The sequence below is a fragment of the Malania oleifera genome, chromosome 6, assembly GCF_029873635.1.
Source record: "Malania oleifera isolate guangnan ecotype guangnan chromosome 6, ASM2987363v1, whole genome shotgun sequence".
Lineage (NCBI taxonomy): Eukaryota > Viridiplantae > Streptophyta > Magnoliopsida > Santalales > Ximeniaceae > Malania > Malania oleifera.
Genome location: NC_080422.1, coordinates 43534444 through 43562223, shown reverse-complemented (window position 1 = coordinate 43562223; position 27780 = coordinate 43534444). Strand labels below are relative to the sequence as shown.

General features: G+C 35.8%; 1 protein-coding gene across 12 annotated transcripts in view; it reads right to left on the bottom strand.

Annotated features, from left to right (window-relative positions):
• The window catches only part of LOC131158067 (reticulon-like protein B23), a 78532-nt gene that overhangs the window by 30881 nt on the left and 19871 nt on the right, over positions 1-27780 (bottom strand). For 2 of the 12 annotated variants that reach the window (XR_009137399.1, XR_009137393.1), the window contains 4 exons: positions 8432-8560; positions 5982-6141; positions 5122-5152; positions 4540-4988 (listed from right to left, as the gene is read on the bottom strand). Coding sequence is in view for 3 of the 12 variants with exons in the window: in XM_058112629.1 (XP_057968612.1) it covers positions 8445-8560 (116 nt within the window). In the remaining 9 variants the exon portion in view is untranslated. Of the gene's footprint in view, positions 1-1797; positions 2181-4539; positions 4989-5121; positions 5443-5802; positions 6142-8269; positions 8561-27780 lie in introns of those variants that run through there. The other 10 variants (XR_009137397.1, XR_009137400.1, XR_009137401.1 and 7 more) reach the window with 7 other exon arrangements.

Sequence of the window (27780 nt, the reverse complement as noted above, 5' to 3'; positions counted from 1 at the left end):
TTTCAAACAAAATTACCTTTATTAATCTAATAAATATTTAATAATATGAGTGTGGCAAAGATGACCATAAAGGTGAAAAGGACAAAATTATTTTGTGCTCAAATGACAAAAAAAAAATATATTAAAACATAGAATATATATTATGTATAAATATATAATATATATAAAAATTTATATATATATATATATATTTAAGACATTGTTAATATTTTATTTAATGAATGTTAATTTCATTGCCCCTTTAATAGTTTAAGGAGTGCAAGCATGTTTTTTCCAAAACGAAGTAAAGGAATTTCATTGTTTTTATCTCTCTCTCATATGTATAGGATATGCCTCAACCTTATTTCTAGAAAATATAGTTTTCACACCTCTCTCTCCATCATTTTTTATTGATTACTATCCTTATTATATTTGGATCTTAAGTTTTATCCTTGAAATTAAATTTTGAATGGAATTAATTGCATACTTACACTCATTTTTTAGGAAAACAATTATATTTTCTCAAAGCACATGGGTAGAGAACATAACAATCTCTTAATTTGATATGGTTTTTTCATCCATGTAATTTAGGTTAGTAATATTATATATTTGCAAAGTCTTAAAAATCCATTTTTAAATGGTTGCAAATGTGCATCATTCGAAGTTTTAGACCTAAAGCTATGCTAATTTTTTTCAAAGGATAGTTTTGAGAACAAGCTCTAAAGTCACAGTTTGCTTTAGGGTTGTGCAATCCGTCGATACAGCGAATTAGTCAAATTCAAAAAAAAAATTTTGGTTAGCCATATCCATTAATTAAACCAAACCGAACCTTAGTTTGCACTCATTTAAATGAATCATGCGACTCGCTACCATCATTTTGAAGCTCCATAATAAACGTAAAAGACTAACGGAAATGACCGAATTTCACTTTCGTGCGTTTGTAAACGTCTCTGAATATATAACTTAAAAGACTAACGGAAATGACTGAATTTCACTTTACTCAACTTTGTGGATTTTGGGACTTGTATAAATTGCATTAAAGAGAAGTTGACAAAAATCAAATGACAAGGCTCCATGATTGGCCATCATGTTTTGAAAATTATTTAAACAAATATTTGTGGACTATTCCCTTGCATTAAGGGTCACCTTTGTAGAGAGTTTTTCCTCTAAGTCGAATGCACTTGATGTTTCAAAAATTCATAAGATTGAGGTTGAAAAGTAATGTTGAAGGGTGTCCTTGGTCCATAAGACTCCTCGCTTTGCAAGGGTAAGGGGAGGGTCGTCACAGTGTATGCAAGCTTATCCCTACTACTTTTTATGTAGAGAGACTGTTTCCTAAGACTCAAACCCATGACCAACTATCACAAAGGAACAACCTTCCCGTTGATCCATGGTCCGCCCTTAAAAAAATTGAAAATTAATGTAGAAGGGTAATTAAAATAGTAGGATGTCATAAAAGCGGAGAATATTCCAATACAATGAATGCTGCCAAGGCATGAAACATGTTGCTGAACATTTGCACCAAAGGTGAAATGTGGCCCATTATAGTATGCACAAAGCTTAGTGTCGTTAAAAGATAAAATTACGTTCTTGAGATTTGATAAAGAGTTGAATATTAATCATTTGTCTAATATATATTTACGAAATGAGACATTGAAAACGACCGCTTGCATCTTGAATAGAGTTTTTTCTTCTAATTCTATTTCTAAAGCTCCATTTCAGATCACTAGAAATCCTATTTTTTTCATTTTCAACTTTGGTTTATCTTATGCAATAGAATTTCTAATTCATTTGAGAAAAAAACTTGACACGACTACGTAAAAGGATTTATGATAAATCAATATAAGAAATCAATGTTATTGTTCTACCCATGGTAATTTGGGGGTCAAAATATTCATTCAATACATCAAAGCTCCTAGAGTTAGATGCAAGAATTAGTAGGGACACCCGTGTCAAAGATTTGACTTTTGAGGCTTGTACTGTGATTCTTATTCCTATTGTGCAAGAAAGAATTGTAGGAACCCCCGGGCGCTGGCTCAGGTGGCAAGAGTGGATCCGGACGTGCCTGTAACCCAAGTAGGCATCTCGGGTTCGATTCCTGCTTCACTGAGCAAATCTTGATTTACCTCCCAACAGGGCCTTGGGGTGGGAACTGTGGGGCATGGGATTAGTTTCTGCTATGGTGCGTCCCAGGGCTTGCTCTGGTAGATGCCAGCGAAGGACACCCGGCGTTACTCAAAAAAAAAAAAAAAAGAAGAAATGTTTATCCAAAGCAACATATGCTTGATGTAAGAGGTCTCAAAGAGAAGAGGAAGAAGAATAGCAATATGAAATAATAATTTAATATATCCAAAGGAGACTAGTTCTGATGTGAACAATGTCGTTCATCCCAATTTCTGCAACCTATTTGTTAAGACCCCTTTCTATAAAAGTGCCCTAGGGGGTTCTTGTCTGATGAAAAACACTTTCAGAAATTGACATTTACCCTTTTTTCTCTTGAGGATTTTTTTTTTTTCTATCCTTCCGGGGCTTGACTTTGGGTTTTAATAATTTTTAGCAAAACATATAATCTGATGTTGCATTTAAAAAAATGTTGTTTTGCAGCAAAATATTTTCGTTTCGACTCTATTGAACAAATATCGAAACAACACTATTTACATATGAAATGTCATTTTAGCAATTTTGGAAATAACCAAAAAGGTTGAAATGATGCCACTTTTAGTAAAATGAAGTTGTTTCACACGCGCGCGTACACACACATTCAAAAGAGACAATGTGTCTCCCTTCTTTTGTATGCTACCGAGATTAAGACAGGTATGAAGACCAGAAACCTCGAAAACTAAAAACCAAATATAGAAATTAAAAATGAGAAACCAACATGTTCGATTAATATTTATAAAACTAAAACAAATTAAAACTTAATTAAAAAATATTCATTTTCATCTTTAAATCAAATAATAGTGTAAAAATATGATTAAAATAACAAATTTGCAAATAACACATTAAAAAGGTACAATAATAAAAATAAAAATATTCTAATAATTTTATTTAAGTGTTATACTTTCAAATTTTACTTTACAATAAAAATTTTATTGAACATGACAATTGAAAAATAGTAAAAATATTTTGTAATTGACTTTATTATTATTTTTTCAATTTTATGCATATTTCTATTTTTAATTATATTTGAATTCATATGATCTCTTTTTATTTTAATATAGATTTACAAGTGTATAAAATGAATGATTTAATCGTAAAAAACCATTTTTAGATATTAAAATTTCTGACAATAGGTTTCCAAAACAACTAATATTCATAAAATATGGTTTTAATTTTTTTTTTTTTTTTTTTTGCAAACAACTCAAAACCGAAAATTAAAATAAAAAATTAGCAACATAAACAAACACATTTTTACAACATGTTTCTTCACTATGTAGAAATAGAAACGGAAAATAGAAAACAATAACAATACCAAATAAGACCCTTAGGATTTTAGGACAACTTGCCCGGTGAATCCCTCCAACAAACATATACTCTCCTCGTCTAGCTCTACAAATTACTCTCTAGGGAAAGAGACAATACCTCTTTTTCTTTATGTTCTAAAGGACCTAAGCATCCTAAGACATATTAGCAAGGGAGAAATATAACATATTTAGCAAGTTGTGATGCTAAAATATATAATTTTGCAACATCAGATTATATGTTTGACATGTTCTCAAAGAGTACTTACTAAAAAAATATTGAACATACCCAATTTATTAAGTGGTTTTTGAAAAGCAAATAAGATTACATTTGTCAATTATAACTTGCACTATTCATGCATGGCAGCATGGTGGCAGTTTTTAATATTCTCTCTTTCTCTTTGAGGTATACATGTCCCCTCCTCCCACTGCAAGTGCAACTGATGGAGAAACTCAAATGAAGAGCTTTGGTTGACTACATTATAGCAAAGATTATTATTTAAATTTGTGAAAATTTATAATCAACTTTGGAGTTGTATTTAATTTAGGGTTATTGTGCGCGAAGGGGAGCCTTGGTGCAATAGCAAATTTGTCATCGTGAAACCCAGTGCTCACGAGTTCGAGACATGGAAACAACCTCTTACAAAAAGTAACCGAAGGTTGCGTACTATATACCCATTATAGTTTGTCCCTTTCCTAAACCGTGCATGCACGGGAGCTTCATGATGAACACAATGAAGCCCCTTTTCTTTGTATATTAAGTACTTTGAGGTTATTTTATGGTTATGTTATAGTTGGAGTAATTTTGTAATTTGTTAGTTGTAATTTTGCAAGTAGTGTGTCTATACAATGTATGAAACCATCTCTCTCTCTCTCTCTCTCTCATAATTTTTCTCTATTGTCAAGAATCATCCCAAAAGAAAGAAAAAATATCAAGCCACATCCTAAAACAATTTATAACGTTTGTGATTCAAAACATTCAAGGCTCAAAAATTGTGGGAAAATCCCAAAAAACCTAGAGCACCACTAGTTTGCAATTTTAACTCAAAACTACGATGGTTTCCAAGTCCCTCTTGTAATCGTTTCACAACATCTCCACCGCCATTGAAAACCAAAAACCATGGAAAGGCCTATTTCATTATTGACTCACCAAATTTTGGAATTCCATACTCTTTTGAAATCATCGCCCCTTGAGACCAACTACTAGAGGAGAATTAATAGCGGCACGCCCCCATGTGGAGCAATTCCAAGTTCTCTTGCATTTTACAAAAATCATGATGAATTAAGTTTAGCCACCATATTTTGAAATTTTCACTAGATTTTGGCTTTACTTTGAGCCATTTTGACCTATAATTAGGATCTTGGATTGCCAATTGTCCTAAAGCTACCATTACAACCTTCCTTTACCTTCACCATGAGCTTCCCTAGAACCCATCAAATTGCCTTTTACGCCAAACAAAAGATCCTCTTAGCAGTGTCTTTAGTATCAGTGTGAATCCTTTCATGCTCATGTTTATTTTTGCATTCCAAAACTTCGGTAGATACAAGCTGCCAAAACCAATTTATAAACAAAGAATGAAAATATTTAGCAGCGGTGTGGGTAAATGCATTGGCATTTTGTATACGAGTCACCTTCAGATTTATCTTCAAAATAGCTAGCATAAACCCGATTGAAAATTACCTCAAAACTGCACTTGAAGAAGAGATGGTCTCTGCCATCAAGACAATGATCAACACAATATGCAGATGAGTCCTCAGTCCCCATTGGAAAACTTTGTCCAAAGTAATAGAAAGCCAAGAAAAATAACCACAGTATTTAATAATATTCCTCTTGACCCAGACAGCATTTTAAGTTTCTGAAATTCCTAGGGCCCAAGTGTATTTTAAGAGGGCATTAAGCTCACAACTATCTTTCAACATTCCACCGAATGGAATGCCCATGGCAAATCATTCTCGTATTTATTTAGTACAGAAATTTGACATGGAGGATATCTTAGCAATCCTGAAAACAAAAAAATCCCACAAAACATGAACAGCTTCCACTTCTCTCATGAGTAAGTTTCATAAAATTTCATTCTCATACAAATTCTGCTTTTGGAACCACATCACCCTTACTATTTTAGCCAATTATACATCAATGTCCCATAATGTTGTATTACTATGCACTATTATTATTCTTAACACACTTAATTATTAAGAAAAATGAAAATAATAATATCATCATGTTATAATAAAATAGTAATCCTTGCAGAGACCACTTTTCCCCCAATTGTTATGATTAATTGGATACTAGGTATTGACTTTTTATCATCGTTGAAAGTTTTTAAGATATAGATTTAAGTAGGTACAATTCTACAAAAGATTTTGCGTTTAAAATATAATTATTTATCATATATTATTTATAACTCCGCCTGTGATGCACTTAATGTCCTAATTTTTTCACACACAACTGATCCCAAACCCGGATTAAGGAGGAGGGTTGCATTAGGTAACTGACAGCCAGCGTAAAATTTGTCAGATCACTATGATATGAATTCTTACCGAATATTTGCTGGGGCGTCCCTTACGAGTGACGCGTTGCACTTGAACCACCCGGGTGTAGCGAAAAGTGGGCAAGGTTGGGCTAGGTCGTCGCCCCGAAGCGACACGCTGTGTCGGCGTCCAGGTACGGTGTCAAATATGCGAGGGTTCCTGCATCATTCTGGACGTGGGCAGGTAAAGACGTTAGTTCAGGAAACTAGGATTAGATTAACAACTTGGAATATAGGGACACTTACGGGTAAAAACATGAAAATTGTGGATACAATGATTAGAAGAAAAATTAATATAATTTGCCTTCAAGAAACTAAGTGGGAGGGGGAGAAAGCTAAAGAAATCGATAAATTAGGATTTAAACTTTGGTACACTGGAAAAGAAAAACATAACAACGGAGTAGGCATTATAATAGACAAAAACTTAAAAGATAACGTTGTGGATATAACTAGAGTAAGGGATAGAATTATAAAAATCAAGATGGTATTAAGACAAGAGATAATAAATATCATTAGTGTTTATGCTCCTCAAGTTGGCTTAGTAGAAAATGTTAATGAAAAAGTTTAGGGAAAAGAAGAGGGACTTACATATGATATTTATTGACCTTGAGAAAGCATATGATAGGATACCTAGGGAAGTTCTATGGTGAGTTTTAGAAGAGAAAAAAAAAAAGGGTGTATGTTGTAGGTATACCGATGTCATTAAGGATATGTACGATGGAATAATGACTAGTGTAAGGACTATAAATGGAGAAACTAGAGAATTTCTAATAATCATACGTGTACATCAAGGATCTGCTTTGAGTCCTTATCTTTTTGTTTTACTGATGGACCAATTAACTAAGAGTATTCAAAAGGAGGTTCCATGATGTATGTTGTTTGCAGATAATATTGTATTAATTGACGAAACTAGGGATGGAGTAGAAACTGAGTTAGAATTATGAAGAGAAACTTTGGAATCTAGAGGTTTTAGGATAAGTAGAAATAAAACAGAATATATGAAATGTAATTTTAGTAATGATAGGAGGAATATTGGAGACAAAGTTAAAATTGATGATGAAGAAATAAATTGCACTTGTAGATTTCGATACCTTGGATCTATTATGCAAGTTGAAGGAGAATTGAAGATGATGTAATGCATAGAGTTAAAGCAGGTTGGGTAAAATGGAGAAGTGCTTCAAGTGCGCTATGTGATCATAGAATACACTTAAAATTGAAAGGGAAGTTTTATAGGACAGTTATATCAGATATGCTATATGGATCGGAATGTTAGGCGATGAAAAAACATAATATTCAAAAAGTAAAAGTTGCCGAGATGAGAATATTTAGATGGATGAGTGGTATAACATTGAAAGATAAATTAAGAAATAAACATATTTGTAGTAAGTTAGGTGTAGTTCCTATAAAAGATAAGATAAGGGAGGGACGACTCAGATGGTATGAACACTTGCAACGTAGGCCACATAGTACCCCTGTGAAGAAGAGTGACTTAGTTACTATGCGGGACAATAGAAGGGGTAGGGGTAGACCTAAAACAACTTGGGAGGAGATAGTGAGTAAAAATTTAATATCCTTGAATCTATCAAAAGAAATAGTCTATGATCGCATAAATTGGCGGAAAATGATTCATATAGCTGACCCCACTTAGTGGGACTAAGGTTTGGTTTTTTTGTTGTTGTAAAACATTATTTATGCACATGTCAAGGATATAATGATACAAGGCCATCTAGTTTACATACTTGAGAATCTTATATTGTGAACTAAACAAAAATATTTCCATAAGGCGAGCATTTCATTCTCAAGAATAAAAATTCAAAATATATCACATCATGGGAATATTTTCTATGTCATGAACCAAACGCCCCCTAAGAGGAAAAATCTAATGGAACCACCATGCCAATAGACTTGATCAAGAATAGGGATATCTAGCTCTAATTCAACAGGTACTCTGCAGGTCTGAAGAATTGATTGAAGAATAAGATAAACCCTAGGAATTATCTACCAAACCTGTAGCAACTTTAGTTTCAAATGTAAATCTAGACCCTTCAATAATTTGAGGCCATACCTTAGCATGGGAGGAACCAGTAGGATGCCAGTTATCATGAAATATGAAGGTTTCTTTTGATCATTTCCCACAAAATTCCTGATATACGGATACAGACCTGTTGTAGTGGTCTTTTTATTTCTTTTTTTTTCTTTTTTTCTAGTCTTAAGGGCATCTTGTCCATTTTAGTCTCTCTCTCTGAATGAATATCTTTCTCCATGCCAAGAATACGGGAAAAGAGATCAAGTGCCCCATTTTTTTCTTAATTTTCTCAATGAATTTATTTATTTTTTGTAAAAACAAATATGTAATTCTCCAAATATGGAGCATAAGTAGTATTTACAGAGGCAAAAGGTAGGTGCGGCTACCCATGCAACCAAACAGAAAAATTATTGGACTTTGAAATGCATGTTTACCAGATATTAGAAGCTACATGTTATCCTGTGCCTCATTTGTGCAGTCTCTTCTCCCTAGAAACTGAGAGAAACATGTGCTGATCAATTGTGAGCTTTCAGCAAACAAGTACAGACAAAACAGGCATAATCCTGTTCCAGAAAACAAAACTACAATAAGTTGGTTGCATATACAAGATGCATAAAACAAAATTATGGAAAAGGCTGTACAATTACGCAATAATTTAAAGATAAAATAGTAGTGGTATTAGAAAGTTAAGCAAAACCAACTAAGATTCACTCAAACACTAATCCAATGGAGAATTCTGTCACTAGAATAGATTTTATAAGATGCATATAATCAACCTTGAATAAAAAACTTAGGAGGGGAGGGCAAGGAGGCGCACATAGAAAACAGAATATATCAAGAGATCAGGAAAAAGCATAAAAGTTGGAATACAAGATGTCCATGAAGATATAAAAACAAAAAATTACAAAACAGCTACCACCAACCCCAAGGTCTTAAATTTTGATTTCTACTAAAATTTCAAAGCTAAGTATGGAAAATTCAGTTTTAATGTCAATTATGATTTCAATTTTTTAAAATGACGGAAATCAATAGTGAAGCATGGAATGCTTCTATGAAACTTTTGGACTTGTTAATAAACAAAAAAATTTAAGATTTAGAACTAAAGTATTATAAATAAAATACTTAAATGACACACATGTAACATAGGGTGTAACAACTATAATATAATAATAATAATAATATCAAACATACTCAATTAATATAAATGAAATCCATAAATTAGTTTAATATTATTTACCATACAAAACAGAAAATGATCAAATAAAATGTTGTAACTAATATCAAGTTTAACTTTTCATGCAATTTTAAATATGTGAAAGCTATCATTCATATTCTTCTTGTAATAGTCTTCAACTTCAATAAAAGAAGAAAAAATTAATTAAGCAAGAAGTTTCAACTTTGGTCTTGAATCATAGGAAACTTTATTATATAGTTAAAATATCAACAAAACTTTGGTCTTGAATCTTAAGGAAAAATTATTCTATAGCTATAATTTTGACATATTTTTCTGAAATTTTGAATTTTGAAAAATTTTGAATGATTTGTGGAAATTTCCATGGAAATTTTGTAAGACAAAAATTGACTGCCATTTCGATTATAAGGGTGGAGGAAAACGGAAATTTCAACGGAGAACTAGCAACTTGCGGAAATTCAAGACCATGGTGACCCCCAATTCAAGTGTGCAAATCAATCAATGAAACACCTCAAAATACCCAAGAAGCTATGGTTATGTTTGGTTTGTGGAATAGCTATCCTAGGATTAACATGGGACGCAAACAGAAATTTGGGAACATTCTCCCATGGCAATAGTAAATCCTTGTCTATTCCTTATTATTCAATCCAACCTGAAATAGGAAAAAAAAGAGTAGGCATTCCAATGGCAAGATTTGAGAAAAGTTATTCATTGCATATTCCTTATTACGAAGTCATAAAATTTTTTGCATTTTTATTTGCTTTATGGTAATAATATATATATTTTCATATAAACTATCAAATTCTTCTACTGCAACCATTAACATTCTTAGGAATAAACATCCATGGAACCAAATGTAACCTAAAAATCCAAAAAGAAGCAAGAAAAACAACTTTATCCAGAAGAAGCTGGAAGGAGTAGCTTGACCTTTAAAAACTATAGCATCTCTCTAAACAGAATAAAATAATAGTCAAACCATGCAGACTGCTACAACACTTCCCTTTCTTCCTTTTGCCTCTTACTTTTGCCAAAACCCCAAGGGCCCAAAGCTTTGCCATAAACAAGTCATACAAGAGAAAGCACCAACGCCACTCCAGCAAAGGTAAAAAGCTTGCATTGAACCCGTCTATCCACTCACAATGCAGAAACAAGTGCTCCCTTGTCTCCTTAGAAACGAAGCACATAATACAAATATGTAAACTGAATGCTTTGTTAGGCCTCTTCAACTACAAGGAGTAATTACATTAATTCCGCCAATAACCAAACCCCAGGATAACATTATAGAGCCTACAGGAAACCTCATCCTTCTAAAAAAGTACTCTCCAGAGGAAAAGGAGTCAAGATTTCAACAACAATGCCAAAAAAGAGTATGGGTGAAAGGATACGAACTATCCCCTTGCCAAGTATGAGTTCACACCTAGGATGATGAACAAATGAAATAAAAATCACCATTAGTTGACAAGATAATCCACTCCTATCTGTCATTGAGATTCCAGGGTAAAAAAAAAAGTAAATCCCATGAGAGATTCCCCCCCGGGGCGAAAAATAAGAATAAAAAAAAAAACAATTGGAGCATTATAAATAGTAGTGTATTCAAGTAGGGCTGAGAGCCAAGCCGACATAGTGGGATACTCGAAACTTGACTCGACTCGAAAATTTGAACTTGAAACTCAATTCAAACTCAATCTATCACAAAATTGTTGAACTTGAGCTCGACTCGACTACAATTTCTTAAAACTTGAGCTCAACCCAATTAAGTTCAATTTGAATATAAATTAGTTTTAAAATAATCTAATGTATATATAATATCAAATACATATAATATATGTTATATGACTTATATAATATAAAAATTAAAAATGATGAAATTATAAAAGCTCAACTAGGCTCGTGAAATTATTACAAAACTCAAATTCAACTCATTAAGCAGCTCGAATACTCAAGCTCAACTCGAATTCAAATAGAAACAAGTTGAGCCAAGTCACAAGTGAGTCAAGCCCAAGTAGGACGTGAATAGGCTTGGCTCACTTACACCCCTAATTACACACAAAAGAAAGTACAAAAAAGAGAATTGAGACAAAGTAGACAAAGAAGCATCTCCAACTTAAAGGATCCTCCCATTAATGAATAAAATTACCATTACCAACTCTGTATTGAGTAAGAACCAAATTCAGTCACCGATTTACCTCTGATCTATCACTGGGTTGGTCACTGGTTTGCATTTTAAAACCATGCCCATTACCATACAATTCATGACAAAACCATATAATATCTTCCTTAGTAACCACTCAAATAGTTTTTGGGAAAAAAAATTCATTAGGATCTAGAGCCTTACCTCTCTATGCCGCATTGACCTCCTTAACTTGAAATGGCCTCTCTAACCAATGAGTTTTCCCTTCCTTAATAGGACTCTAGCCAAGCCCTTCAACCATCTCCCTGACTTGAACTTACTCATTATACATCTCATTGTAAAAACAAAATCCAGTCACCTATTTAACTCTAGTCTCTCACCATGAAACCAAAATCTAATTCTAACTCTTTAAGAAGCTCTTCTCCTTTCCACATTAGCAACCCTATGAAACAGCCAAGAATTACAATCAGTATGCTTAATCCATTTTTAAACGTAACTTCTTTCTCCAACAAATATCCCCCTCTCATGGGAATATCCTCAAGCCATTACTCAAACGAACTCTTCTAGCTCTACCCCCATCATTCAACAATCTATAAATGCCTTCCATCTCCAACATCCTTCCTCTCTTTTAGCTTGATATAACTCTTTATTCCAAATTTCCAACTTATCTTTTATAAACTTCACCTTTCTCATGAATTTTTTTCATAACAAAAGAAATTTATCAAAAGATGAAAGACTAAAGGAAGCAAAAGGGGGAAACAAATTGACCACTTTAAATTATCTAATTCATGTTGACCTTTTGTTGCCTTGCTCTTATTACCATTCTGCCGAACCTCATTGCCTCCAGCATCAGACAACCATACTCCCATTCTTTATCATTTATTGAGCTTCAAAATCCTTTCTAGTAACTTCATTCATAGAAGATGTAGCTTCCATCCTGCTTATTATGATTCACCCAATTTTCTCTATCCAATTCCAAAGATGGAAATACCTTCTAGACCTTATAACATGGTGGGAGACACATGATAAATATCCCCCAATGCATCTGATGGATCTTAGTCATACCCAAATTCTTTGCAACATTCATCAAGCAAATCCATTGCAACACACAAACTCACTAATACAATAAATATCATCATCAAAAGCATCACCTCAATTCTTCTTAACATCTACCCCCCCTACCTTCTCATCTAATACCACTTTCACCTCCATTAGATTCTCCAAATGGTAAAGCTTACATCGTTGTTCCTCTCTAAAGATTTTAGTCCTCCCAGCAGAACTAATTTGTCTGTCTTCAAGCACATTTTGCATCTCAGCACCTGCTTGAACAAGTGCTCTCTGATTACAAACTTTGAAACATCCAGCCCAAATCAATTCCTTATCAAAACCGAGAGCATTCCCCCACACCTGTTTCGATTCTTAATCTCTTTATTACACCCAATTGCATTATCATTGGACTTCACTTGGAATCCAGCTGCTGTAGACTCTGATTGGGTGCATCATTCTCTGCCACCCAAAAAACAGATGTAGCATCAATGGAGGTGGTCTATTTGAAGATTCCACTCGCTTGCTGCCCTTCCCACACTACGTCAATCTTATCACAACTTGCTTCGACTCCTGCTCCATTTCAAAGAAAGCCCATCTTCAGAGCCTTGCAAACCTGAATGTAACCTTGCTGCATGCTGGAAGGAACCTTGCTGCTGTGTGAAGAACCAAGAGTGCACCCTCTATGCTGCAACTCAGGAGGTCTTAATTGTTAGACATCACTATTACTGGGCTGATTGTAAAAAAACAAAATATCAAGAGCAATGCTACCATCAAATCCTTTATCATCCTCTTCTTAGCCCTCCTTATAAGGAGCCTTAGCTTTCCAAATATGATTTTCTATAGAGGGAGATGTAGGAGACCGAATAATACAAGAATAGAAAGATAAGCAAGAGTAGATGCCAAAACTATCCAAAATCCAAATCCTCCTATCATCTATGCAGGAAAGCTGAAATGAGTTGAGTGCTGTAACAAGCAAAATAAAGCTCATTTTCCTCTCCATCAATTAGATGCCTAAAGAAATGAAAGTTCCAAGAGAAACTTCCCCCCACCTTCAAAAACCAAAATGTTCACAAATGGGGGCATTATGGATGTTAAAATTTTGAACACAAGTAAGTTGAGATTGAAAAACTTTGAAGGATTGGGCTGATCTCTCTTATTTCATCAATTGTGCATTTCCATCACTACAGGATGCTAGTTGACAGGAAGTTTTTATGTTAAGCAGGTACCGGATCCATCTTGCCATAACTGCTGAAGTTGATCTTTTTCTGTGGTACTAAAGAAAGGTGAATGCTAGTTTAGGCAACTATTAATCCCTCAAACATATCCAAATCATTAGAGAGGCTGATCCGAGATTTCCTATGGTTGGATCCAGGTGAGGGTAGGAGAGACCATCTAGTTAGCTAGGAAGTGATTAGTAGACCTAAGTCAAAGTGGGACCTGGGCATTGGCCATGTGGTATCCAAAAATATCTACCTTGTAGGCAGCTTTGGAGGTTCCCTCTAGAAGTTGATTTACTATGGCATAGGGTGATTAAAAGGGAGTAAGGTGATTCCCCATAGAATGGGTGGGAGTCAAGAAGCATGGCATCATCCCTCATGGCCGTCCCTAGTGTCAGTCAAATTATATCAAGTCATAATTAGCCTATCTATTTATGGCATGATTCTTGTATTATAATTGTAACTGCCATGTAATTAGCTGGTAGCTACCATGTAATTAGCTCAAACATTGCTATATAATGAGAAGAACCCTCACAAAGAAGGGATTCAATACAATTGATATGGTATCATAGCCTAAAACTTGAATTAGGTTTTCTAGGTCAATTTATTTCATGATTGTGAGGGTTTTTGAGTCATCTTAGGCAATTTTCTTTGGTTTCAGGAATCTCTAGGCATTAGAGGTTCATTGTGGTGTGAGTTTTGTGGCTATCGGTAGTGTCTGGGCATCATTGTGGTGCCGCCAAGACATTCTTGGGTGGTGCTTCCAAGACATTCTTGGAGAATTTTGTGGTCAGTAGTTTCTAGGCATAATTGTGGTGACATTCTAGTGTGAGTTTGTGGCAGTCTAAGAGACCCGGAAGCTGTCCGCTTGATATGGGGTGGCTAGTTGTGCTGGACAGATTGTATTGCACACACAGTTGCTTCTCTTTCTAGGGCAGGTAATTGTTTTGGGCTTGTTTTCTTTGTGTTGGGTTGTTTGGGCTTTACTGGTTTGGACTGGTTTTGACCTGCTTCTAGTGTATTAAGCAAGAGGGGTTATTTTAAGTCAATTGTTTTTAGGTTGTATTGGGCTTTGTGAGTTGGGCTGCTTTGTGCTTTGCTGGTTGGAGGTTTTTGCATTTTTTGCCTTGTCTTTTATTGTTGTTACGGGCATCATGACTACAAACTCAAATTCTTGTGGTGAGCGCTTCACGGGTAAAAATTATGGTACTTGGGAATTTCAATTCCGCATATTTGTTATGGGGAAGGAGTTATGAGGCCATATTGTTGGTAGTGACCCGACTCCAACTGAGCTTTCTAATTTGGCTCAGTGGAAGGTCAAAGATGCTAGAGTAATGTCATGGATCTTAGAATCTGTTAATCCTCAAATTGTCCTATATCTGAGGTTGTACAAGACTGCTAAAAGTATGTGGGAATTTTTGAAGAGAGTTTATAATCAAGACAACATAGCTCGACGTTTTCAATTGGAATATGAGATTGCCAATTACACTCGGGGCGATCTCTCCATCCAAGATTATTTTTCTGGGTTTCAAAACTTATGGGGTGAATTTGCTAACATGGTTTATGCTAAGGTGCCAGCTGCATCTCTCTCTGCTGTCCAGGAAGTTCATGTACAGAGCAAGAGAGACCAGTTTTTGATGAAATTATGGCCTAAATTCAAGGCAACTCACTCTAATTTGATGAATTGTGATCTTTCTCCTTCATTGGATGTGTATTTTGGAGAATTAATTCGGGAGGAGCAGCATCTCGCAACACAAGTCATTTTTCAGCAAGAAAAAATGACATCTAATGTCGTTGCGTATGCAGCTCATGGGAAAGGCAAGGGTAGGGATATGCGAAAGGTTCAACGCTTCAGTTGCAAGGAGTATGGACACATTGCTGCTCATTGTTCAAAGAAATTTTGCAATTACTGCAAGAAGTCAGGCCATATTATCAAAGAATGTCCTATTCGTTCCCAGAACCGACAAGCTCATGCCTATCAGGCTGCGGTTGGTCTTCTTCTTCTGCTGGTTCTTCTACAACTAGTGATCAATCTGTCCTTGCTCTAGAGATGGTTCAACAAATGATTATGTCAGCCTTTTTTGCCTTAGGGCTCCAAGGTAATGGTACTACTGCATCTCAATCTTGGCTTGTTAATTCTGCTGCATCCAATCATATGACTAGATTGTTCGACACTCTTTGCAATGTTCGCTCTTATCATGGTTCATCCCAGATTCAGATAGCTAATGGGAGTCATTTAGCTATAGATGAAGTCGAGAATATTAATTTTTCTTTTAGAGATGTTTATGTACCTCTTGAACTTTCTACTAATCTTATCTCAGTTGGCCAGTTAGTTGATAATAACTGTGATGTTCATTTCTCCTGTGATGGTTGTCTTGTGCACGAACAGGTGTCGGGGAAGATACTCGTGAAGGGGCCTAAAGTTGGCAGACTTTTTCCATTGCACTTTTCCATTCCTAGTTTATCTTTGGCTTGTATGACAGTTAATTCTCAGAGTGAAATATGGCACAAACGTTTGGGTCATCCGAACTTTGTTGTTTAGTCTCATATGTTAAGTTCTGGTTTGTTAGGCAATAAAGAACATGTTTCTAAAGCTTTGTCATTTGATTGTTCGGTATGCAAACTTCGAGAGAGTAAAACTCTTTCATTTCCTTCTCATGGTAGTCGTGCTGCAAAATGCTTTGATATTGTGCATAGTGATGTTTGGGGTATTTCTCCTGTAATTTTTCATGCTTGATACAAATATTTTGTGACATTCATTGTTGATTTTAGTCGATATACTTGGGTCTATTTTCTTCGGTCCAAATCTGAGGTCTTGTCTGTTTTTCAAATCTTTGTAGCATATATTAAGACCCAATTTTCTAAAGGTATTAAGATTTTGCGGTATGATTTTGGTGGGGAAGACATGTCCCACGAGTTTCATGATTTCTTACAGCAAAAAGGCATTGTGTCTCAATGCTCCTGTTCTAATAACCCACAACAAAATGGGGTGGCCGAACATAAGAACCAACATCGATTGGACGTTGTTCACACCTTACTGCTTGAGTCCTTTTTTCCTTCTAAATTCTAGGTTGAGGCATTATATACCGCAGTTTACTTAATTAATAGACTACCCTCTCAAGTCTTGAATTTTGATTCTCCTTATTTTCATTTGCATCATCAGCATCCTAACTATCTTAATTTGCATGCTTTTGGATGTGTTTGTTTTGTTAATTTACCTTCTCATTAATGTCCTAAACTTTCTGCTCAGTCCATTAAATGTGTCTTTATGGGTTATAGTATTTCTCACAAAGGCTATGTTTGCTATGAAACAAATTTCATACTTCTCATAATGTTGTTTTCTTTGAAAATCAATATTACTTTTCTACCCATGTTGAGTCCTAGCTTGAGCTTAGTGTTCTTCCGTGTTATGATGAATTGCCTCCTCTTCCTGAACGGTTCAAACCTAGAATTGTGTATACTCGACGTCTATCGCTTTTGCCCTCTCTCGAGATTGACTCTTCTTCCGCCTCTGATCCAACGCCGTCTGCGCCTCCTGAGCCTGACATGGCTCCTGCACCTGGTCCTTGACGCTTTGCACAAGTATCATGCCCTCCTGATCAGTATGATTTAAATGCCTACTTTAACTTCTATTCCCATTCCTACATGTTTTCTAAGGCTATTAAACATGAATGTTGGTGGAAAGCGATAGATGAGGAACTTAGGGCACTCTAAGATAATCTTACATGGGACGTGGTTCCTTGCCCGTCTAATATTAAGGCCATTGGTTGTAAATGGGTTTACTCAATCAAACTCCGCTCTAAAGGAACTTTGGACTGGTACAAGGCACGATTGGTTGCCCTTGGGAACAAGCAAGAGTATGGGGTGGACTATGAGGAGACTTTTGCTCCGGTAGCCAAGATGACTACAGTGCGTACAATTATTTCTATTGCTGCTTCACAAGGCTGGCCGCTTCATCAAATGGACATCAAAAACGCATTTCTTCATGGTGATCTCAAAGAAGAAATTTTAAATGGCCCTCCCACCTGGTTTTCCCCCCTCCTCTTCTTCGGACGTATGTAAGTTGAAGCGATCTCTCTATGGGCTGAAACAGGATCCCCGAGCATGGTTTGACAAGTTTCGAACTACCTTGATTCAGTTTTCCTTTCAGCAAAGTCAATATGACTCTTCTTTGTTCCTTTGCAAGACATCTGCTGGTATTGTTCTTCTTTTGGTTTATGTTGATGATATTGTTATCACCAGGACCGATTCTGCTTTGATTGATCGTCTCCAGCAACATCTTCACGCCTCTTTTCATATGAAGGATCTTGATCCTCTTACGTACTTCTTGGGATTGGAAGTTCACACTGCTCCTTCAGGCATCTTCCTAAATCAACATAAGTATACACAGGATTTAATTACTTTGGTTGGTCTTCAGGATACTTCTTTTGTGGATACTCCTCTAAAAGTAAACACGAAGTATCGTCGTGAGGAGGGTGATCTCCTTTCTTATCCTATTGTGTATCTCCAACTGGTGGGTAGCTTGAACTATTTGACTATTACTCGGCCTGATATTTCCTTTGCTATCCAACAGGTTAGCCAGTTTATGCAAACTCCATGCCATTTACACTTAGCTATTGTTCATCGTATCATTCGATATCTTCAGGGGTCCCCTAGCCGTGGATTGTTCTTTCCTTCTGGCTCTCCTATTCATCTTGTTGCTTATAGTGATGCTGATTGGGCCGGTTGTCCTGATACTCGTCGTTCTGTCACGGGCTGGTGCCTTTTCCTTGGAGATTCATTGATTTCTTGGAAGAGTAAAAAGCAGGCTCGTGTTTTGAAATCTTTAATTGAATCTGAATACCATGCGATGTCTACTGCTTGTTCTGAGATTAGTTGGCTTCGTGGCCTTCTTGCTGAGCTAGGTTTCTCTCAGCCTAATCCCATTCCTCTCCATGTTGATAACACTAGTGCTATTCATATTGCTACTAATCCCGTTTATCATGAGCGCACGAAGCATATTGAAGTGGATTGTCACTCTATTCGGGAAGCACTGGACACTCGTGTCATTTCTCTTCCTCAAATTTCCACTGACCTCCAGATTGCTGACATCTTTACGAAAGCCATGACTCGTCAGCGCCATCAATTTCTTGTGGGCAAATTGATGCTTCTTGATCGACCCACATCAATTTGAGGGGGGTGTAAGTCAGATTATATCAAGTCATAATTAGCCTATAATTTGCCTATCTATTTATGGCATGATTCTTGTATTATAGCTGTAACTTCCATGTACTTAGCTGCAGCCATGTAACTGCCATGTAATTAGCTGCTAGCTGCCATGTAACTGCCACGTAATTAGCTGCCATGTCATTAGCTCAAATGTTGCTACATAATGAGAAGAACACTCACAGAGAAGGGATTCAATACAATTGATACCTAGAATTTCGTGTCCCAAGTAGCTAGTCAATTCTTTCCTCTCATCCGATTCAAAGTGGGTAACATCAAAATTTTGTTTTTGGGAGGATGTAGGGAGTCCTCATTGGAGTAGAAGGTTCCTCGTTTATTTAAGCTTTCATTGCTACATAACGCTCACATCAATCCCTTCATTTTGGGGGTTCTTCTTCTTGGGATTTCCATTTTTTTAGGAATCTCAATGAAAGAGAGGTCATTAGTGCATATGTTCCCCAAATAGGCTTAGCAAAAAACCTTAAAAGACAATTTTGGGAAGATATAGATAGTATTTTACAAGGTATACCAACGTCTAAAAAGACATTATTAGGAGCTTATTTAAATGGACACATTGGAAAGGATAATATAGGCCATGAGAGGGTACATAGAGGCCATGGATATGGAGATAAAAATGAGGCTGATGATACAATCTGAGATTTTGCCATGTCTTACAATTTGGTTATTAAAATTATTTGTTTTATAAAAAGAGAAGAACACCTAATAACTTTCAAAAGTGGGCTTAATAAAAGCCACATAGATTTCTTCTTAACTAGGAAGGGGGATCATCTATCTTGTAAGGATTGTAAAGTTATTCCGAGTGAAAGTTTGACTACACAACATAGAGTTCTTGTATTATACATACTAAAAAATGTAAGAGAAAGAGTAACATAAATCAACGTAAGAGGACTAGGTGGTGGAGCTTGAAGGAAGATAATATGGCAAAATTCAAAGATAAAATGATCCAAGAGTATAATTGAACAGTAGTTAGTAAGGGGTAAGATAAATGCAAATACTATTCGGAAAAAAATGGCTAACTCTATCGTAAAGATAATAAAAGAAATTTTAGGTAAATCCAAAGGTAGATACTTGGGGTAGTAAAAAAAGTTGGTAGTAGGATCAAGAAGTTCAAAAATCGTTAAGACAAAAATAAATTGGTATAAAATATGGAAAAATTGTAGAAATATAGAAAATCTTGAAAAATATAAAGAAGCAAGAAAAGATGCAAAAAAGACTATTAGTGAAGTTAAACATAGAGCTTATGATACTTTATAAACTAGACTAGATACAAAATGAGAAAAAGACATTTATAAACTTGCTAAGGCTAGAAGAAGGAAAATGCAAAGATATAGGTGTTTAATGAAAACCAAAATAAAAGATTGAACGTGGAAGTGACAAATGAGGAGAAGACTAAAAAATAGGAGATTTATTCGCAAAATTAGAGTCCTTGAAGTTAAGATAATGTTACAAAAAATGAAAAGTGGGAAATATATAGGACCAAATAAAATACCAATTGAAGTTTGGAAATGTTTAGGGGATAAAGGAAATATTTGGTCAACTAATCTATTCAACATTATTATAAAAACCAAGAAACTATCAAAGGAATGGAGGAAAAGTGCGTTAATAGATACAAAAACAAAGCGATATTCAAAACTATAATGACTATTGTGGAATTAAGATTATGAATCATACAATAAAATTATGGAAAAGGATAATTGAACATAGAATAAGATTAGAAACGAGGATTTTAGAAAATCAATTTGGTTTTATGCCTAGGAGATCAACAATAGAAGTTACTTATCTTCTAAAAAGTTTAATAGAAAAATTTTGGGAAAAGAAGAGAAACTTGCATATGGTTTTTCATTGATCTAGAGAAAACATATGATAAAGTACCTAAGGAAGTTCATTGGTGGGTCTCAGAAAGAAGGGGGTATGCAATAAATATACTGAGGTCATTAAGGATATCTGTGATTGAGTAGTGACTAGTGTTAGGACTATATAAGGAGAATCTAGAGATTTTCCAATCACAATAGGTATACATCAAGGTTCTACTTTGAGTCATTATCTTTTTACTTTAGTGATTGATAAACTTACTAGGAATATCCAAAATGAGATCCCTTGGTATATGTTGTTTGCAGATGATATTGTGTTGATTGATGCTAGAAGGACTGAAGTGGACCACATTAGAGTCTAAAGGTTTCGATAAGTAGGAATAGACAAAATATAAAAAATGTAAGCTCAGTAATGTAATGAGTAGTAGTTGAGAGAAGATTAAACTTGATAATTAAGAAATTAATAGCTTTAATAGATTTAGATATCTTGAATCTATTATGCAAGCAAAAGGGGAAATTGAACAAAATGTAGTACATGGAATTAAAGCAAGTTGGGTAAAATGGAGGAGTGTGCTAGGTGAGTTGTGTAATCGTAGAATACCCTTAAAATTAAAAGGAAAGTTTTATAAGATGGCTTATAAGGCCGGCTATACTTTATGGTTTAGAATGTTGGGCAACTAAGAAACAAAATGTACAAAAAGTAAAAGTTGCTAATATGCGAATGTTAACGTGGATGAATGTTATACATTCAAAGATAAAATAAGAAACAAGCATATACGCAATAATTTAAGAATAGCAATGGTCAAAAGCAAGATAAGGGAAGGGCAACTAAGATGGTTTGTGCATTTGAATTGCAGACCTAGCAAAACACCTAAGTGGAGAAGTGAGTTAGTTATTATTTTAAGCATGAAAAGGGTTAAGGGTAAACCTAAAATAACTTGGAATGATGTTGTGAAGAAAGAATTTAATAGACTTTAATCTAATAGAGGAAAACATTCTCGATCGGATGAATTGACGAAAAAGGATTCACGTAGCCAACCCCACCTAGTGGGACTTGAGATTTTTTTTTGTTGTTGTTGTTGCTGCTGCTCAATGAAAGAGAGGTTGATAAGCTCACTATCCTTATTTCTTTGTTGGACCACCTTCCATTAGTAGGAACAGAGAGAGAGAGAGAGAGAGAGAGAGAGAGGGTGATTCATCAAACACGTTCACTACTAAATCTTTTATTGCACACCTTCTAAAATCACCCCCCCCCCCCCCCCCTTCATTGAAACCACATTCTTTCGAGAGCTAAAGGTGCCTCAGAAGACACAGGCTTTTGTCTAGACCGTGATACTAGAAAGGATTAACACACATGGTTTGCCACAAAAGAGAAGGCTCTATAAGGATCACAGTCCTAACATGTGTGTCATGTGTTGTGGAAGCACCAAAACAAATGCCCATCTTTTCATTCATTGCAGGGTGGCACTGGCATCGCAGCTTTGGAACTCCCTTTTTTGCATTTGCAGCGGCTGTTTTCACCATCCTCTGGACCTTATGGCTTGATAGAAATGCTAGGATTCTTAAATGTCACTCAACCTGCTTACAACTAATATGGCATAGAGCAACTTTCTTGGCTTCCTTTTGGGTGCACTCTTGGATTTTTTTGCAGATTATCACTGTCTGACCTCACAAGACACTGGAAAGCTGTACATTTTGTAATTAATACTCGTATTGTTTTTTATTTGGCATATTTTTGCTTTTCTGTACTCTAGATCTATGGGGAGGATTTCTTGTCCTCTAAATCATGCATTCTGCTTCCCGGTTTTTTAATAATATATTATTTTCTTTTATCCCAAAAAAAAATTTCAGGAAAACTAATCTTACTGTATCCATGAGGTTGTTAGCCAATAAAAGGGGGTGCAATCTATCCCAGGTAAGGATCTCACAGCAGGGCCATGCACGATCTCACGTTATTCCAATAATCCTGAACTGCTGGGATGGCAGCATTTTCTGTAAACTCATATTTATTTGGTGCTTTGGGAGTTGAATAAGGGTTAAGGGTCTTAATCAGATTCATGGAACTTTCGAAAAATGCAAAGATTGTGGTTCTTCACATATTGGTCACATTGAAAAGCATATAATCAATTATAAGCTACTGGATTTGAATCTGTCTTTAAATTGGGACAAGTCCTCATAAGTCGATCTCTTCAACGGTCGCAATATGTCAGATAGATAATGGCAGTTCTAGCAATATTTCAGATAGACAATGGCAGTTCTAGCTAGGGTCATAATCAGTGTAAAAGATGGAAAAGGAATCATAATTTTGAAAGGAGATATATGGGATGTGATCTTCAGCCCAATTACAACTTCAATTTTTTTTTAATTCCAATGCTGGGCCTAAGGATTGTCAAAAGGTCCAAACCTTGTTTGAGCCCAATGGATGCTTATTAAGGCCACTGACCAGCAGACTACTAAAAACAATCAGGTGTTCTTTTTAAAGGGTCATGGTTTTAAACAAGTATTGATAAGGAAAAGAATTGAGGACAACAAATCTAAAACCTGAAGGAACTTTCGTTTTCTTTTAAAGACTTCCCATTTCAGCTTGAACAAGCAGAGGCTTGAGAGTCTGAGACTGAAACCAGCTGCCCTATTTGATAATGAAGTGTAAATTCAAGGGGGAGCTCTTGAAAGAGTGAGAAAATTGGAGGATAAGGGCAGTTTGGGTTAGCAGCTGTGGCAAGGGTTACCAACTGTGATTAAGGACGAGTAAAAGATCCTGTGATTCCAATGGCCTCATGGCATGATGGCTCCTCTCTGCTATTTCTTATAAATGACACAGAAAAAGGAGACAGAAGGTGGGAAAAGATGTTCTGGTGAACCAAACCTTCGGTACTTTCAGGGAAGCTCTGGGTACTTCTGCTCAGTTTTCTTTTGATGGCAATGACAATTCTGAGGTGAGAGCTCCTTTGTTATGGCACAGATGGGGGTTTGGCTGAGAAGGATGATGATTTATATAGCCCTTTTGAAGAGGATGAAGGCCTGCTAATAGAAGGTTTGCAATGCAAACAGGATAATCCGAACTATACTTGTCTTGCTAATGATGTACAAACAAATAAGTTGATCTTTTGGATTATTTAGCACAGGATGATCTATAGCAAGATTCCAGGAGGAAGGATTACAGCTAAAGGAGAAGCCTGGCTGGCTTATCTAATCCTATTGAGTTTGATGTTGACCATTTGAAGGAACCTACTAATCTAAGGTCCGACCCGGGAATGGTAACTTAGCAATTGTTCCATTTGAAGCTGACTACAATTGCAGCTTGCTTTTCTCCTGTCAAAGTTTTCTCTCCTTTTTCTGCTCTTACTGGAAGCTTTGAGAATATATCTTCAAGGGATCCTACAGTGTGTGCTAATCCTATTCTTGGCATTTTACCAAATCCAGAAAAGGTGAAAGTTCGTTTGACATCACATGTTTGTCAAGAGGAATTAATTATAACTCCAGAATCATTTGGAGATGAAAAGGCAGCCAAGACCCTCAAGCCATTAATTTGACTATCAGCTTTTTAGGATATAATAGGAAGTGCAGCTTGGTTAGGGAGAGCATTTCAAAGTCTAGCCTAGATGTGATCATGAGGGGGTCAAAGCCACTTGGTATTTTCACTTTTTAAGGATCTTAATGAAAAAGGGGCTAATGAGCTCATATCAGTCGCTACTGATTACACTCTTCTCAGCCTTCCTCTAGATATGATAGCAGGATCTGGACTTTAGATAGTTCTGGAATATATTTTCTGCAAATCTTTCTATTCTCATAATATTATGCATCCAATTTTTTTCTCTTTAGGAAATCATCTATAATTCCTACAAAGGTGAGGGATTTCGTTTGATCGCCAATCCTTAATATAGATGACACCAAAGAATCTGTTGCAAGTATGAAGGCCTAGCAACAGGTAGACATGTGTTTGATGTGTTGCAGTAATGTGGAATCTCGTTCTCATCTTTTCCTGCGCTGTTCTCCTGGTTGGAATATGTGGAATAGACTCTTTGGTTTGTTTGGAGAGCAAAGGGTTTGCCAAGAGTCTTTGGATGGTTTTCCATCCACTTATGGGTTAAGGAAGGGTTAATGAGGCGAGAATTCTGTGGAGATGGGCTGCTTTTGCTGTTATTTGGTGTGTCTGGTTAGAGAGGAATTGTCATATCTTCAAGAGTTGACATTTGCCTTTGAGCCTGCTATAGGATAAAATTGTCTTTCTTGCTTCTTTGGGAGCTTTTGCTGCAGGCACTTTTAAACTGAGATTCAGAAGAATTAGTAAGCTTTATTGTAAATACTTTTTCTTGTTTCCTTTCTTTAGTTTTTGTTAATTAGGAGGATGCCATCTCCTTCATTTCTTGTTGTTCATCTCTTTCTTCTTAATAAGTGACTTTTTTAATTATTAAAAAAAAAAATTAAAGCAATTAGGGCATTATCAAGACTGCAAAGGCGATAAAGATGGGAAAAGAAACAGAAAAGGAAGTTTGCCCCTCCAAAAGTCATCCTGAAATCCATTTTCCACTGTATATTTGACCTAAGAACAAAGAAACCAAGGAAATAAATTTTCAAGGGCCCCAGTAGTCAACATTATCTCCTAATTTAGCATCCTAACTTCCACTGGGCTCCTGAACTTACATCCTCGTGGTAATGTGGGGCCAGAATCACGGGGCGTGGGATTAGTCACGGACCGTAAAAACGGATGTGGACACCCGGCGATATCCAAAAAAAAAAAAAAAACCTTAACCTTTATGACTTTGTGCCAAAGGGAACTAATTTCCGAAGGAAAATGCCATAACCAGTTCCCCACCAAAGCAATGTTTCTATACAAAAAATTCCCAAGACACAACCCCCACCCCCAATCTAATTTAAACCCTTATTCCCAACTCAGGCCCACAAACCACCTCCCAACTCATGAAATGGTCCTTCTCTCCTACAACTAAACAAAGAAAATCAACAGCCTATCTAATGTATTCAGGCGATGCCCACAGAAATTTTAAACAAAGATAAAAAAAATAAAAAATAAAATGAAAGGGGAATAGAAGACAAAGACACCTGAAATAGAGCCATACAACCACCCAAAAAAAGAAAAGCACAAAGATAAGAAATAAAGGGGAATAGAAGGACAGGACAATTGAATTAGAGCAACATAACCACCACAGCCTAAAAATAAAAAACATCTTTCCAAATATCCAACTGCTTACACATCTTAGCAATGGCAGGATCCAAAAAGCAGTTGACCAAGATTTTTCGTGGACTCCAAGATAAGTAAAAAGTCAATCAAGAGTAGAGCACCTAGCCAAAGAGGCCAAAGAATCCATATCAGATAGCTCACTAACTACAACCCAAATTCATACCAGTCAAGCCATTCATAGACATTAATCCTCAAACCCAATATTTACTCAAAAATTTGCAACAAAAAGCAATGACAGGATCCAAAAAGCAGTTGACCAAGAATTGTCGTGGACCCCAAGAGTAAGAAGTCAACCAAGAGTAAAGCACCTAGCCAAAGAAGCCAAATCAGATAGCTCATTATAACCCAAATTCATACCAGTCAAGCCATTCATAGACATTAATCCTCAAACCCAATATTTACTCAAAAATTAGCAACAAAAAACAATGAAAGAACCCAATCATAAAACAAAAAAGATAGTACCATTAGGAAATTGTAAATGAGAAATAAACCTCTTCAAACCCAACCAATAAGCCCTTTACAAAAACCCTGCTAGCTACCCTACCCAGGACTTCTACAACCTAGGTAAACCAGAAAAGTGATAAAGGATCAATGAAATGAGTTTCGTGCTCGCCATTGACAATATCCTAAAAGAGTAGCTGAGGATGAACAACCACTAATCCATTTCCTCCATCCACACCAAAATTTTCCTCTTAAGAACCTCATTAAGAAAACTTTTACTCGCCTGATTATAAGCTTTTTCAAAATCGAATTTACCCAGTTGCTAGAATCCTCCACAACCTCATTAGCCACTAAAATAGAATCCAGAATCTGTCTACCCCCAACAAATCACTCTTAAGTGCTAGAAATAGTAGCACCCAAAAGACCACTCAACCAACAAGCAAGAACCTTAGTAGTAATGATCTCATAAACACTAGTAACCAAGCTAATTGAACGAAAATATCTCAATTTAACGCTCATTCTTAGGGACTAAAGTAATGAAAGTGGCATTCATGCTCTTCCCAGTCACCTCATAAAACCAGGAATACCTTCAACAAGTCTCCTCTCACTACATTCCAGCATTCCTGGGAAGAAAAAATAATAATAATAATAATAATAATAATAATAATAATAAAAATAATAAAGAGCTTAGTGCAGAGGTTGGAGGGAGGGAAGCCAGCAAATAACCATGCAATCCTAGAAGCCAGCAAATAACCATGCAATCCTAGCACCTTATCCCTCTCCATTTCAAAAAAGGCTCTCTGAAGTTCCTCCACCTAAAAAAGCTTCTCAGACCACATAAGATGTAATAGACTTTCTAATCACCTCTTTCCATAATGCTAAAAGAGCCATTCTTCTTTGAAAACAAAAAACATTCTCATTTATAATCAAAGAGTAATCACCCACAAACAACTCTATAATTAAGTGCTGATCAGCACAAATTACTGCCTCGCGACCATCTCCTCTCCTCTCCTCTCAACTCAAAATTATGTTTATGCCCTTCATCTCAAGGGGTTGCTTGCCTTTGATGAAGTTAGCATATTCTGGAAGGATCAGAACCCTTGACATGTGAAAGGATTAACAGCAATGATCATCTATAGGTAATGGAAAACTGTGATAGCTTTTTAATCTCAAGACAAAACAAGGGCTTCCAACATGCACGAAGAACTACACATCAGAAGTGAGAGTTCTCCACACTGTATCCTTGAAAAAGGTACTGAATAGGTTATGTATCAACATTGCCAATAGTTTAGCTATAAATCCTTCCTGTCATTCTGGTAGTACTGTACTATTCTTTATCCAATAGACAATCGTTTCTGGGTTCTAAATTCACTGGCAGCATTTCACATTTGGGTGACTGTCATTAAGTTTTCTGTCTTTTATGAGAAGACGGTTATGCCATCAGGACTCTTTATTATGTCATGAGATTCAAATCATGGTGCATGCAGCTTCGGGGAAGCATATGTATAAAAAAATTAC